Raw genomic sequence first — 15,717 nt, forward strand, 5'->3', positions numbered from 1 at the left:
GTCAATGAGGTAATTCCCAGTTGACAATTTCAACTGAATTTCCATGACCAAGAAGAATTAATGAAGAGTAATTAAGAAGGCACCAAGACCAGAAATAGCTTCCTCTGTAGATTGAATTTAAATATTATTTGCTTGTGTTGCAAGTATTGGCAGAAAAACAAAATGTGAAGAAACATTAACCACTAAATATTTAAGAAGATTAATGCGGAACCACACCCTTCTTTTGTGTGGATGAATTCTGATAAAAACATTGCCAATTTGCCAAGTAAAGTTATGCTGTAATGAGAATCTATAAACTGCGTCTGATCACATATCTTTTCTGGCAATGAAACATTTAATCATTTGTTCCCCCTCTAGTCTGCTCAGAGTGCACAGAAAACATCAAACAACAACTCATATTGTGAACAAGTTTAATGAGATCAATAAAATATAAATATAAATAATAGAGGAACATTCAGCGTTTATGATGGCAATTCTAAATTTACAGTTGCTTAAGTGGGGTATAGCTTGTATAGAATGAGCATGAGTTGAGTAAGAGTTTGGGCCAAGAAGATACAATGCAATGGCAATGAATGTCTCCACACATGATGGTAAGATTAACCAATGTTACAAAACTGATTTAACATTCATTGAGGTTTTAATCTCTCGGCGACTACTCACAAGTTCACCATTAGTTACCAGCACCGAGCCTTGCGGCACCCCACTAGTCACTGCCATGCTATTCTGAAAGGGACCCGTTAATCCCTACTTTTTGTTTCTTGTCTGCCAACCAATTTTCTATCCATGTCAATACCCTTTCCCCAATACCATGTGCTCTAATTTTGCCCACTAATCTCCTGTGTGGGACCTTATCAAAGGCTTTCTGACAGTCCAGTTACATTACATTCACTGGCTCTGCCTTGTCCATTTTACTTGTTGCATCCTCAAGAAATTCCAGAAGATTTGTCAAACATGATTTCCCCTTTGTAAATCCATGCTGACTTGTTACTGCTATCCAAATGCGCCAAATTACATTTTCATAATCGACTCCAGCATCTTCCCCACCACCGGTCAGGCTAACTGGTCTATAATTCCCTGCTTTCTCTCTCCCTCCTTTCTTGAAAAGTGGGATAACATTAGCTACCCTCCAATCCATAGGAACTGATCCAGTATCTAGAGAACATTGGAAAATGATCACCAATGTGTCCACGATTTCTAGAGTCACCTCCTTGAGTACCCTGGGATGCAGACCATCAGGCCCTGGGTATTTATCAGCCTTCAGTCCCATCACTCTACCCAACACCATTTTCTGACTAATGTGAATTTCCTTCAGTTCCTCCGTCATCCTAGGTCCTCTGTCTCCTAGTACATCTGGGAGATTGTTTGTATCTTCCTTAGTGAAGACAGAACCAAAGACATAACCCAAATTCACCTGTTTCTGTCTTCAAGGGACCCACATTTGTCTTAACTATTTTTTTCCTCTACACATACCTAAAGAAGCTTTTACTATCCTTCTTTATATTCTTGGCTAACTTACCTTCTTACTTTAGCTTTTTTTACCCATATTGCCTTTTTAGTTACCTTCTGTTGATCTTTAAAAGTTACCCAATCCTCTGGCTTCCCGCTCATCTTTGCTATGTTACACATCTTCCCTTTTATTTTTATACTGTCCTTGACTTCCCTTGTCAGACACTGTCGTATCTTACTCCACTTAGAATCTTTCTTTCTCTTTGGACTGAAATGATCCTGCATCTTCTGGATTATTCCCAGAACCACCTGCCATTGCTGTTCCATCATCATCCCTGCTAGGGTCCCTTTCCAGTCAACTTTGGCCAGCTTCTCCCTCATGCCAACATAGTCCCCTTTGTTCAACTACAATATTGACACTTCCGATTTTACCTTCTCTCTCTCAAATTGCAGATTAAAACATCATATTATGGTCACTACCTCCTAATGGTTAATTTACCTTGAGTTCCCTTATCATATATGGTTCATTACACAACACTAAATCCAGAATTGCCTTCTCCCTGGTAGGCTCCAGTACGTTCCTCGAAGAATCCATCTCAGAGGCACTCTACAAACCCCCTTTCGTGGGGTCCAGTACCAACCTGGTTTTCCCAGTCTACCTGCATGTTGAAAACTCCCATATCCACCATAACATTACTTTTGTTACATGCTAATTTTAACTCCTGATGCAACTTGCAGCCTATCTCCAGGCTACTGTTTGGGGGCCTGTAGATAACTCCCATTAGGGACTTTTTACGCTTATAATTTCTCAGTTCTATCCACAATGACTCTACATCTTCTGATTCTATGTCACCCCTCGCAAGGGACTGAATTTCATTCCATACCAACAGAGCCACCCCACCCCCTCTGCCCACCTGTCTGTCTTTTCGAAAGGACATATACCCCTGAATATTCAGTCCCCAGCTCCGATACACTTGCAGCCATGTCTCTATAATTCCCACAACATCTTACTTACTAATTTCTAACTGAGCGTCAAGCTCATCCACTTTATTTCTTATACTTCGCGCATTCATATATAACACTTTTAATTTGGTATTCACTTCCCCTCTCACACCGGTTCTTATTTCACCTGACCTTACTCTCTTATCCCTTCTTGAACTTTCCATCCCATTAATTCGGGTGTCTTTCGTAATTTTTCCTGTACTCTCTTCCCCTTTAACTCCATCCTTATACTCCCAATGTATCAACCCCTCACCCCTGCTATTTAGTTTAAACCCACCTGTGCAGCACTAGCAAACCTGCCTGCTAGAATGTTGGTCCCCCTCCAGTTAAGGTGTAACCCGTCCCTTTTGTACAGGTCACCCCTACCCCAGAAGAGATCCCAGTGGTCTATAAATCTAAATCCCTGTTCCCTGCACCAGCCCCTCAGCCACACATTCAGATCCCCTATCTCCCTGTTCCTGCCCTCACCAGCACGAGGCATTGGAAGCAATCCAGAGATAACCACCCTAGAAGTCCTGATTTTCAGCCTTCTTCCTAACTCTCTAAACTGATTAATCATTGCAAGGATAAGTAGCCCTAGTTTCAGATTCAACTATTAAACGAAAGCAGGTACCCCTGCAACATTAAACAGTATTTTCTGCGATGTTAATAAATATCACAGAATCATATTGAATTTAACTTTGTTTATCTCTGCTGGGGAAGGAAGTACAGACTCATTCTGTTTGTGATTCAATATGGATATTGATTTGCCATGCAAAGGGATCCAGGGAAAAGAGTCATGTGAAGATCATAGGGAGGAGACAACAAGAAGTAAAATGTAATCAACAGTCTTACAACGACTACGAGACACAGGGAGATCACCTTTCCAGGGAATCTGGTGGGTGTGGGGATGGACCTTTCCGACTGCTGATTGTATTTCCATTTTCATGTCATATATTATATCCCTTTAGTGATTGGCAATCACTATATTTCTGAGATATTTCTCCTTTATTAGGTCACAATTATTTTGGTGGTGCCCTCTTTCCATGAGGGTGGGGGGAATGTTTCTGATCATAGTCACACACCCATTGCCAAGTGCTCAAAAATCCTTACAAGAAACTGAGTATGTAAGAAATAGGAGAAGGTGTTGCCCATTCTGCACTGTGGTTCAAAGAATCTGTCATTCAACGTACTAAGACTGAATTTTCACTGCAACACACATTGTCTTTTTGAATTTAATCGCCTTCATGAGGATCTCTACTGCTCTCCAGGCTAGAGATTTCAAACAATTCACAATCCTTTCCACAAATTCTGGTCATCCCGGTCCTATGTGGCAGAATCCATGTTGCAATCAGCTCCAGCTTCTCCAGCAGATAATTCATGTAAAGCATCACAAGTACTTGTCTATTACCACTCGCAGAGCCCGAGTGTGATAATGATTTCCATGCTACCTCCCATGCCTTTGAATCAGAAGTTCAGGGGTTTAAGTTGCACTCCGCAAACCTGAATATAAAAAGGCAGGAGAACATTCCAATGTAGAGATTCTCCGGTGCCTTCTTTTGGAAGAGGTGCTAGACCAAGGCCGCACTAGTTTGAAAAGATTCTTTTAAGTACTTAAGATTCCGTAACCTAATTCAAAGACAAACAAGGGGGTACTGTTGACCTGGCTAACAGTTCTACCTCAACCATCATCACAACTACGGAACAATTTATTATTTATTTCATTGTTGAGTGTGGGGCAGTGGCCAAATGAAAAATGATCAAGTGTCCTACACCACACCATTCCTGACTGTAAATCACTCTTGCACATTCTTGAGATCATCAAAGGGACTATATAAAAGCTAATTTTTCTTCCACTATAACAGAGCACCACTAAACTACATTGTAAACTGACAAAACCACTGACGCCTGTTCTATTCTCTCTGACCGCAGGAGCCAACAGACCCGCAGAGAAAGGGAAGCGAGTTAGTTTTGATTTGTTTTAAACTTTCATTTTATTTGTTACAAGGGTTTCTAATGGGCTTTTCAAGCTTTAAACAAAGCAGGGTGGGCACTAACCAGGACGCAGGCACAGTGCCATCACACAGCTCAGACTGAGGAATGGGCCGCAATGGAAAGTGAATGATCGGCCCACACACAAATATGGTTTAGCTGCTGGTCAAAATGAACATTTATGATGCACTTCTGCTGATTCAGGCCCTTGGATTTTGCAGCTTGAATAGTAATAAACAGAGCCCGTTTGCCAAGACGTGTTCTGTTTGTGTCAAGATTCAGTAAACCGGCAATAAATAACTGCCACTGGGTGATCCTTTGCAATCCAGCCCATTTTACCATTTATTCAGTCACAGAATCTCAACAGAAACAAGCTCAGCACTTCATGAAAAATATGTGAAGCACAAAGTGACGAGATGTACCAAATCTGTTGTGATTTTCAGCAAAACTGGCCTAAGATTTAAGATATAAGATTTCAGATATAAGATGGCTGATATTTTATAATTGGAGCATAAACTTTTGCAATGCATGTAAGGGTGATGAGCTATTGAAACCGTTTAAAAGGGGTGCAGATAGAGAGGTTTGCTCCACGGGTATTCTGTAAAGTGGGAATGAGTTTGGTACATTGGAAATAGCTTTGCTCCATTGGATGGTGGTGCAGTGGAAGCGAATATAAGGGAGTGAAGTTGCTTCACTTTTATAAATAAGAAAGAAACCAATAAAGAAGATGAAATACAATCTAATGTCTGTTTTGTCATGTCAGCTTTCACAAGGGAGAAAATATAAACTACATGTTCTGACGTGTACGTGCCATTTTACGTGTTTAAAATATTTAATAACGATTTAAGATATCATGTTGCACTACCACTTATCTTAAGTAAAAAAGGAGGAACTCAGTGGGTCAGACTGTGGTATCTATGGGAAGTACTGAACATGGACAACACTTCATTCTGAGGGAATCAAACTTTATTCCAGTGATCTGTGGATGGAAATGGATGGATGATTTTATGGGTCAGGACATTTCTTCAGACTCAGAAATGTTGTTTGTCCATTTCCCTTCACCGATGCTGCCTGACCCACTGAATTCCTCCTTTAGTTTCTTTTTCATCAGGATTCCAGCATGTCACCAACCTCTTGTCTTCAGTAAGTGACAGTCATAGTCTCCAGCAACTAATATAATTTCTAATTAAGATACAGATCTCCAGATATTTCTGCACACCGTTTTCATGTTATGGGCCTCACCTCAGCTACTGCCCATTCAACTACACCTCTTCCCAACCTGTGTCATTTATCAATGCTGCCTGTCCTGCTGAATTACTACAGCATTTTGTGTCTACCTTCATTTTAAATCAGCATCTGCAGTTCGTTCCTACACAAATCCAGAGGAATAAATGGGTTGAAACAGAGAACATAGAAACATAGAAAAATAGGTGCAGGACTAGGCCATTCGGCCCTTCGAGCCAGCACCGCCATTCAATATGATCATGGCTGATCATCTAAAATCAGTATCCCATTCCTGATTTTTGCCCATATCCCTTGATTCTTTTAGCCCTCAGAGCTAAATCTAACTCTCTCTTGGTTTGCTTAAGGCTCCAAAGCCTGTAGGTCTTTGGAGTGTAAATAAAACCGAAGATCTCAGAAAAAACCCATGCGGTCAAGGGGAGAACGTACAAACTCCATACAGACAGCACCCGTAGTCAGGGTTGAACCCCGGGTCTCCGGCGCTGCATGCGCTGTAATGCAGCAACTTTACCGCTGAGCCAGCCTCCAGTAGGAGCTGGTTGTAAAGCCTGCATATGCTGCATCGCTGTCCTGCTGATCTTTGGGAAGCATGTTGTACACTGGAGGAAACTCTCCCTGTTGCAGCCAAAGAACAGCTGCGTAAAGGGTTGCCATGAGGTGAGGGAAAACACAGGGAGAGGTTCACCGTGATGTTAGTGGCCCCATGCCTCTGTGAGATGTGGGGTGATGATGCAGTCAGAAATCTCAGTGTGCAACAAAGGTGCAGATTGTATGAAAGACTGCGAACTATAAAGAGACAATCAGTTTACAATATCCTTCAGAACTGAGGCTGGCAGATACGTGTTCCAAGACATGGATGTCATGCTGCCAACCCTTTAACTGGCTCAGTCTCAGTCCAATATATCCCTAATTATTTTGTGACTTTTTAACAAGGATTGTAGGTTTCAGCCAAGTGCTCTAATTCTTGGCAATTGAGGGAGGAAGCAGTGTGTGATTTAGGCTATTAGGCCTGTGACCATGATGGGGAAACATCTGTATGACTCTAGGACACTAGGGGCAATTTACAATGGCCAATTAAAATACTTTGTGTATGTGTGTGAGATGCGAGAAGAGCATGCAAACTCTATACAGACAGTACTGGAAGTCAGGATTTAACCCATGTCATTGGCACTACGAATCGCAGTGAAAGCTTTCACAAGGAAAATGAACAGTTGCCTGATGTTGGATAATGACCAGGCTTGTCGGCTCTACTGTAAGTACAGGCCAGTGGTCACATGGTATTTCAGAAGGTGATTAACCAGAAACTGAATTAGAGTAACTATATAAACCATGTGGTCACAGGCCCGTCAGAGTAACTTGTTCTGAGCTCACCAAAGTCTGCCCACCATGTACAAGGCATAAGTCAGGAGTACTCACTACTTGTCTGGATGAGTGCTGCTTCAACAATACTGAAGGTTCTCAGCACCTTGCAGGGCATAGCAGCCCACCCATAACAATTCATTCACTCCACCACTGATACACAGCCACAGCAGTGTTTACACTCCACAGGATACACTACAGCAACTCACCAATTGTGCTTGTACAGTGCCTTCCGAACCCTCACATTCCATCAGCTAGCAGCACGAGCTGCAAAAGCATGGGAACACCACTACCCAGAACTTAGACCACAAGTCACAGACCATCCTGACCTAGAAATATATTGTCATTCTTTTACCATCGCTGGGTCAAAATCATGGAACACTCTGCTGACAGCATGGTGGATATATCCACACCTGCAGTGGTTCAATAAGGAAGCTCACCACCACTTTCTCAAGGGCAACTAGAGGTGGGCAATTAAACACTAACAGCACGTGAAGCCCACATCCCTTGATTAAATATAAAAATGACAGGTTAATGTTAGTGACCCTCTCACCTTATCCAGTGTTCTCCTCAGGGCAGATTGGTCCTTCTCGAGGCACACTTTTGAACGTTGCAGCTCTCGCTTCTCATTCTCCAGCAGCGCCACAGCCCTCTGTAGGTTGGCTACTCGCTCCTGGTAGATGTGCTTCTCTTGCTGAACCTTCTTGATGACCTGCAGGACCTCCTGCTCACTCTCCTGTCGCTTCTGCAACATCTGGCAAAAGGAGGGTGGAGATCTATAACTAATCCAGTTGCGGAATTCAAACAGAGCCGGGAGGAAAATGTAGCGATAAAGAAGGCACATGGTATGCTTGCCTTCATTGCTAGTGGAACTCAATATAAGAGTCAGGAAGTCATGATGTTGCTCTATGGGACTTTGTTTAGGCCGCATTTGGTGTATTGTGTGCAGTTCTGGTCCGCCATTACAGGAAAGACGTGGAAGCTTTGGAGAGGGTGCAGCGGTTTACCAGAATGCTGTCTGGATTAGAGGGTTTCAACTACTGGGAGAGATGGATAGACTTGGATTGTTTTCTCTGGAACATGAGGTCAAGGGGAGACTTGCTAGAAGTATATTAAATAATATGAGGCATAGGTAGGGTAGACAGTCAGAACCTTTTACCCAAGGTGGAAATGTCCAACACGAGTGAGCTTAGATACGTTCACAAGTTCCATAAACGTTGAAACATAGAAAAATAGGTGCAGGAGTAGGCCATTCGGCCCTTCGAGCCAGCAGTTCAATATGATCATGGCTGATCATCTAAAATCAGTACCCCATTCCTGCTTTTTCCCCATATCCCTTGATTCCTTTAGCCCCAAGAGCTAAATCTAACTTTCTCTTGAAAACGTTCAGTGAATTGGCCTCCACAGCCTCCTCTGGCAGAGAATTCCACAGATTCACAACTCTCTGGGTGAAGAAAATTTTCCTCATTTCAGTCCTAAATGGCCTACCCCTTATTCTTAAACTGTGATCCCTGGTTCTGGACTCCCCCAACATCGGGAACATTTTTCCTCCATCTAGCATGTCCAATCCTTTAAGAATTTTATGTTTCTATAGGATCCCCTCTCATCCTTCTAAATTCCAATAAATACAAGCCCAGTCGACCCATTCTTTCATCATATGTCAGCATATTCTCAGGTTATAGTAAAATTAGGCCATTCGGCCCTTTTGAGTCTACTCTGCCATTCAATCATGGCTGATCTCTGCCTCCTAATCCCAGTTTCCTGCCTTATCCCCTTAACTCTTGACACCCGTTCTCACCGTAAGGTGAGAAGGGGAAGGTTTAATGGAGCTAAGCGTGGCAGGTTTCTTTACGCAGAGAGTGGTGGGGGCCTGGAATACATTGCCAGGGGTGGTAGTGGAGGCAGATACGATAGTGACGATTAAGAGACTTTTAGAAAAGCACATGGAAGTGCAAGGAATTGAGGGGTATGGATCATGTACGGACATACTAGATCAGTTTAACTAGGGATCATGTTCGGCACAATCATTGTGGGCCAAATGGCCTGTTCCTGCGGTGTACTATGTTCTAACTTCTATGAAGAACAATCCCTTTCCAACATAATATTTTGTATAACACTGACCAACTAAAGACTGTAATTGTGGGAACTCATTGCATGCTGCTCCCAGAAGACGATCTACTTCTATCCAGTGGACCAAAGGACCTGTTTCAGTGCTGTACAAATCCATGGATGAGAGCACAGGTCCTCGAAGTCTTGATAATCAATTGCTCCTACAAGCTGTAGCATAGAAATGGATAAAATCTCCCAATTTTTCTATATAACCGGTACCACTCCTTTAAATAGGCATAAATAACTGGGCAGACATGTCTGTGTGGCCTGAGGGCATGCACCAGAGGCAGCTTAAGTTCCTTCTTTGGTGTTTCCATTGATCTTTATCATAGTTACAGGGAAAATCTATCTGTGCTCCATCCCTTCCAAACCTCTGAACAGCACTACAGTGCAGAAAACTGAGTCAACATTAAATAATTTGATAATAGTAGCAATCTAGCTGGTCTCCCTCACCCCTCTCACCATAGTCATTACAGAGTGAGCGGCTCAACCACAACCCCATCCTTATATCTCAATGTGCACAGTCAGCAAACCAGGTTTTATCCTACTAACTTGTCTCAAACTGATTAATCTTGGTTCAAGGCTTGGATAGAGTGGATGTGGAGAGTGTCGAGGACTAGAGGTCAGCCTCAGAATTAAAGGATGTTCTTTTAGGTTGGAGATGAGGAGGAATTTCTTTAGTCAGAGGCTGGTGAATCTGTGGAAGTCTTAGACAACAGACAATAGGTGCAGGAGTAGGCCATTCGGCCCTTCGAGCCAGCACCACCATTCAATGTGATCATGGCTGATCAGTCACAATCAGTACCCCGTTCCTGCCTTCTCCCCATACCCCCTGACTCCACTATCCTTAACAGCTCTATCTAGCTCTCTCTTGAATGCATCCAGATAAATGGCCTCCATTGCCTTCTGAGGCAAAGAATTCCACAGATTCACAACTCTGACTGAAAAACTTTTTCCTCATCTCCGTTCTAAATGGTCTACCCCTTATTCTTAAACTGCGGTCCCTGTTTCTGGACTCCAACATTGCCACAGAATGGCTGTAGAGGCAGTCAGTGGATATATTTAAGGCAGATATAGATATATTCTTGATTAGTATGGGTGTCAGAGGTTAAGGGGTGAAGGCAGGAGAATGGAGTTAGGCAAGATCGATCAGCCATGATTGAATGGCGGAGTAGTGGGCCGAATGGCCTAATTCTATTCCTATCACTTATGATCTTATGATCTGCCACAGTTGCCCTTAAATTGCCGTGAACTAAGTGGGCAATTGATGACCAGAATTCTTGCTGTGAACACGACTCAGTTCCACTCTGTGGAAAATGTAGATGTGGATGCCAATGGACCAGCGTTTGGACCTGATTCTGCAGCAATCAGTGGCCAATCGGCCCCATAGCAGAAGCGTCCATGTCACGGGGCTGGAAACTGGAAGTGGCCTGAGCTAATTCTGCTACCACCATCGTCTACTGTACAAATGAGGCTCCCACTGATTGTCGTCGGAAGCTTGCGCCCTTTTCAGGACGGACGATGATTTGAATGAAGGACACGAAAGAAAGAAGTGGCCTATCCTTCAACTCCACCAGTCGTAATGAGTCAATCTCCCACTTCCATTGTACCTCTTGACTTGAGATAAATCTGGTAAAATCTGTGTTTTCATAACCCACCTCCTGCAGTTGACGATTCTGGCTATCAAGGTCCAAGCGCCTCAGCTCCAGATCCCCTTGTGAGCTCTGCATGGACTGCACGCGTTCTACAAGGGCGTGGTTCTTCTTCTTAGTGTCTGCAAGTCCCTGACGAGTGGTGTCTAGCCGTTCCTGGGACAAGGACACAAGCAATAAACATCACTTGAATGAACTAAGTGTGAACACTTAAACATTGAGTGGAATTGTGTTAATGGCATGGGAACAATCTATCCGGACCAAATTATGTTGAACTTTATACAATCAGAAGAGTCTCCTCTCTTGCAATCTAATTTGATCAATATATTTCTCTGTTCCTTTCTCTTCTTTTATCCATTTGTCCCGCAAATTGCTAGCCTCTTCCACTTCTCCAAATGGCACTGGGAAATTAATTTTCTCCTGAACTTTGTTGTGGGTTTGTGACCTTTCTGTATTCAGGGCCCTTTGGTTTGAATTTCTCCTTAAGCAAAAACATTTTTTCTTGATCATTAGCTTTTCCTTTTTAGAATTTTAAAGATGTCCATTCCCATGAGTCAGCGTTGCAACCACAGATAATCATCAAGAGTCTCACCTATCCTGAGTTGGGAGTAGACACTTGCATTGTATTTTTAAAGGGAACAATGATTTAGTACATGGGAAAAGGATGAAGTCCAATTTCAAGGCTAATCTCGCTCCAATTATGGCCATAGGACAAAGTGACAAATCACAAGGTAACTGCTTCATTAACTGCACTGATTTCCTGAGAATCTGTTACCTTTCACTAATCAAATGCTACTCCATTCAGAACCTGTGTAAGAAGGAACTGCAGATGCTGGTTTAAACCGAAGATAGACACAAAATGCTGGGGTAACTCAGCGGGCCAGGCGGCATCTCTGGAGAGAAGGAATGGGAGACATTTCAGGTCGAGACCCTTCTTCAGACTGATGAAGGGTCTCGACCCGAAACGTCACCAATTCCTTCTCTCCAGAGACGCTGTCTGTCCTGCTGAGTTACTCCAGCATTTGTGTTTATCTCTATTAGGAACCTCTCGGATTGCATCATTACAAGAGATATAGCATGAAGAGTCTTGAGATTAAGGAATTTCTTATCTAATTTGTAATTGTTCCTTTGGATACATGAAAAGATAATGGCAGTTAGGTCATGGATTTTGCACTCCATCCTTTCCCCAAAGTCCTAAGGTTGGGTCCTTTGTGATTGTCAGCCCAACTCATTCAAAACTTATTCTTCATGGTATTTGTTCTTTCACAGTCTGCGTCTCTCTCTCTCTCTCTCTCTCTTCTCTCTCTCTCTCTCTCTCTCTCTCTCTCTCTCTCTCTCTCTCTCTCTCTCTCTCTCTCTTCCTCTCTCTCTCTCCTCTCTCTCTCTCTCTCTCTCCCTCCCTCCCTCCCTCCCTCTCTCTCTCTCTCTCTCTCTCTCTCTCTCTCTCTCTCTCTCTCTCTCCTCCACTCCCTCCTCCCCTCCCTCCCTCCCTCCTCCCTCCCTCCCTCCCTCCCTCCTCTCTCTCTCTCTCTCTCTCTCTCTCATCTCTCTCTCTCTCTCTCTCTCTCTCTCTCTCTTCTCTCTCTCTCTCCTCTCTCTCTCTCTCTCTCTCTCTCTCTCTCTCTCTCTCTCTCTCTGTGTCTCTGTGTGTCTCTGTGTGTCTCTCTGTCTCCCACTGTCTCCCATTACCCCATTATCCTCTCATCTCTCACTTAGAGACATCAGAATGTTGGAGAGTGAGGCTGGCAAACATTGGGAATAACCAACATGTATCTCTTTTTTTCATGGGAATGCAAAAAAAGTCAAGGGAAGGGTGAATCGTTCTTGAAATAACCGTATTGTGTTAAAGCAAACACTTCATGTAGAACACGCTGAGGAAGTGCGGCATTGCCATAGAATGCGGTTGAGAAATTCAGTCCCATGGCGCTGTTTATTTCAGCACTTGGTGACAGAAAATGCAGTTTGGCGAGAGTAAGATACGCTCTGGAAATTTGACCCAGCATTTTCTGACACGAGCTGTGTTTGCGCATCAGAAACGATTTCCACATTAGATATCTCACACTTAGCTTCTACTCCTTTCAGCCTGCTCTTGCTCCACGTCACTGAGAGTTCACTACCTTGGAGCTCAGCCCCGACTCATAAATCAACCCTGGCTTCCACCCTTGACTCCCTGACTGGCTGGTTGTCCCTAACTTGGCATTACCAAAACAGATAGTGGTGACATTGTCACATTGCTGCGTGCGGAAATTATGTATGTGTAAATTGGCTGCAAACAGTGGGTACACTTTGGTTATAAAGAACTTTGTAATGTGACCAGAAATGCGAATCAAAATCTCTATTGCATTGATGCTTCATTCTATTACAATGACTTTCTGTCTGCCTTCTTTGCAAATAGACAAATCACAAAGTGGTACATGTGGATTATGCTGCCGGAACATGCCCCAAATATTCAATACCCTCTTGCACTGACTTCGGATGACTTGGGTTTACATGCCAAAGGAAGGAGAAAGCAGGTGACTACCTTCCTGCACACACTTCAGCAACAGTGAAGATAAGGAGGAACAATGGGGCTCACGTTGTCGACCTCCCCGTGGTGAGCCCTGTCAACTGACCTCAGTCAGGCGAACGACAACAAACAGAGACAGCAGAAGCAGCTTCATAACTTCTGCTGCCTCAAACGCAAGAAGAAGGAGGAACAATGGGGCAGCTGGTTCTCAACCCCAGGTTCACCTTCACATCTGCTTCCCAATCCTACCTCTGATGCTGCTCTCTGTTAAAAATGCACTGTTAGAAATGTCACAGTGCTCGGTATACTGGCCCTCTGCCAAGGTAAATACACTGAGAGCTCTCTCCTAGTCTGGGTGGTGATAACACCCGCTGAATCAGACTCAGCTTTGCACAGTCTCACACACACCCCACTGTCAGATTGTACCTCACACTACTCTCTATCCCCACTTCAAAAGGCTGTCAGTATTGCTGCACTCCCACTACCACCACTCCTCCCACAGCTTCAGGGTAACTTCACCTTGCACACTGCAATTTATTTCCCATCATAACCAAGCCACTTGGTAACGTTCCCTATCTGCTGTCATCCTTGCCTGTGAACGCACAAATCTGTGCAACAATGTCAGTAATGCATTAATGCTTAATGTGCCTGAGCGAAACTCTGATTTATTCCCGAGGTCACAAATCTAGGGCACGGGCATAAAATAAGGGATTACAGGCTCCTGAAACTTTTTCAAAATCTCTTCCACAAATTTGCAGCTTCTCAGGGCTAATGACGCGTTAAAACTGGGCATGAGATAGAGCCGAGCAAAGAACAAACAAGCATCAGATTCACTTGCAGTGAAGAAGCAGGGAGAGATGGTTCTTTAGACACATTCAGGGAGAGGGAGATGGACACACTGAGGAGCAGGGATAAAAGGATACACACTAGGGACCAGAAATAGAGAGACAGACATATTGCAAGGTGAGCCGCCAACATTACCAAAGTCCGCTTGCATCGCGGTTGTTCCCTCTTTTCCTCTCTCCCGCTGGGCAGAAGATATAAAAACTCGAAAGCAATAACCACTGAACTCATGAACAGCTTCTTCCCCACTGTTATCAGACTCTTCAACGGATTTCCCATATGCCAAGGATGTATTCTCGATCTCCCAATCTCCCTTGTTTCAGCCCTTGAACTTTAAAAAAAATCTACACTTTATCTGTAAACACTGTTTCCTTTCTCTGTATTCTGTTCCTCCCTATCTGTTGTACTGATGTATGGCATGATATGCCTGAATTGTTACAAAACGAAGTTTTTCATTTTATCTTGGTACATGCGACAAAAATAAACCACTGCATTGAAGAAGCAGGGATGGAGGGACAAACACACTGAGGAGAAGGGATATGCAGTTAAGCACTACAAATGAGCAAAGATGGATAGATACGCCAAGAAAGAGAAAGAAGAATGGTGATTAAAGATTGGAAGATATTGATCTAATTTAATTGTCACCTTTGATTAATATAGAAAAGGTTTTTAAGCTGGTTCCATTTGGCCTGCATCTCTCCCTTTATGGTTCCTATTTCCCGCCTATCCCATTCCAGCACTTCTCCCATTTGGTGGTGTTCCTGCTCGTCCCCCGGTAGCCTCTGTCTCCACCTCCCCCATATGGTTTATCTGCCCCTTATTTTGTCTGCTTCCACCTATCACCCACCTATCTCCTTTGCCCAACTGGATTCTCCCCCTGTCCCACCTGCCTCCTTCTGCTCATCATCCCTCACCACTCCTCGGTCCACCTATCATATAGCAGTTTTTGTAGGAAAGAACTGCAGATGCTGGTTTAAACCGAAGGTAGACACAAAATGCTGGAGTGACTCAGCGGGACTCTGCAAAGATGCTGCCTGTCCCGCTGAGACACTCCAGCTGGGAACTCCTTACCCCTAAGAGATGCTGTTCAATCCACTGAGATTCTCTAGTGGTTAGCTTCTGCGCTCTGAGATTTAAGTAATCTTTTCAGATTTTAAGCAGAATCTGGCCATGGTGCATTGAAATATCCGAAAGTGTTAAATATGTAACACTCAGAATCTGGGCCCACGTTGGATTTTGCGCAACTCCTGTTGTCTTCATGAGCAACACATTCAGTTAAGGTTGTTCAGGTCACCAGGGTAATTGGATGCAGCTGGTGTTTGTTGTGCTGCTTTTCCCATTCTCAGTTTCTGGGTCTTCCCTAAACTTGGGAGCTCTGAAACTGGCATCCAGCCATTTCATAATACCCAAGAAGTATTGGATTTATTTTCCTGCTGGCACTGGGGTGCAGTTAACAGTAGGAGCTGAGGAACAAAGATGTTTTGAGAAAGTTTTGTCCTTCTATTTGAACATTAATAACAGGGTCTGTGCATAGCCAAACAGGGATAAGCTTAATAATTGAGGCACAAAGTGGCTTTCATTGGAAGA

The 15,717-nt window shown here is 43.6% G+C and overlaps 1 protein-coding gene across 1 annotated transcript in view; it reads right to left on the reverse strand.

Moving 5' to 3' along the window:
- LOC144599067 (uncharacterized) overlaps positions 1 to 15,717 on the reverse strand; it is a 227,982-nt gene that overhangs the window by 19,152 nt on the left and 193,113 nt on the right. The window contains exons 32-33 of the mRNA XM_078409791.1: positions 10,788 to 10,937; positions 7,574 to 7,774 (exon numbers count right to left, since the gene is read on the reverse strand). Of these exons, the coding sequence (XP_078265917.1) occupies positions 7,574 to 7,774; positions 10,788 to 10,937 (351 nt within the window). The remainder of the gene's footprint in view (positions 1 to 7,573; positions 7,775 to 10,787; positions 10,938 to 15,717) is intronic.

This window comes from Rhinoraja longicauda, chromosome 13, assembly GCF_053455715.1.
Source record: "Rhinoraja longicauda isolate Sanriku21f chromosome 13, sRhiLon1.1, whole genome shotgun sequence".
NCBI lineage: Eukaryota > Metazoa > Chordata > Chondrichthyes > Rajiformes > Arhynchobatidae > Rhinoraja > Rhinoraja longicauda.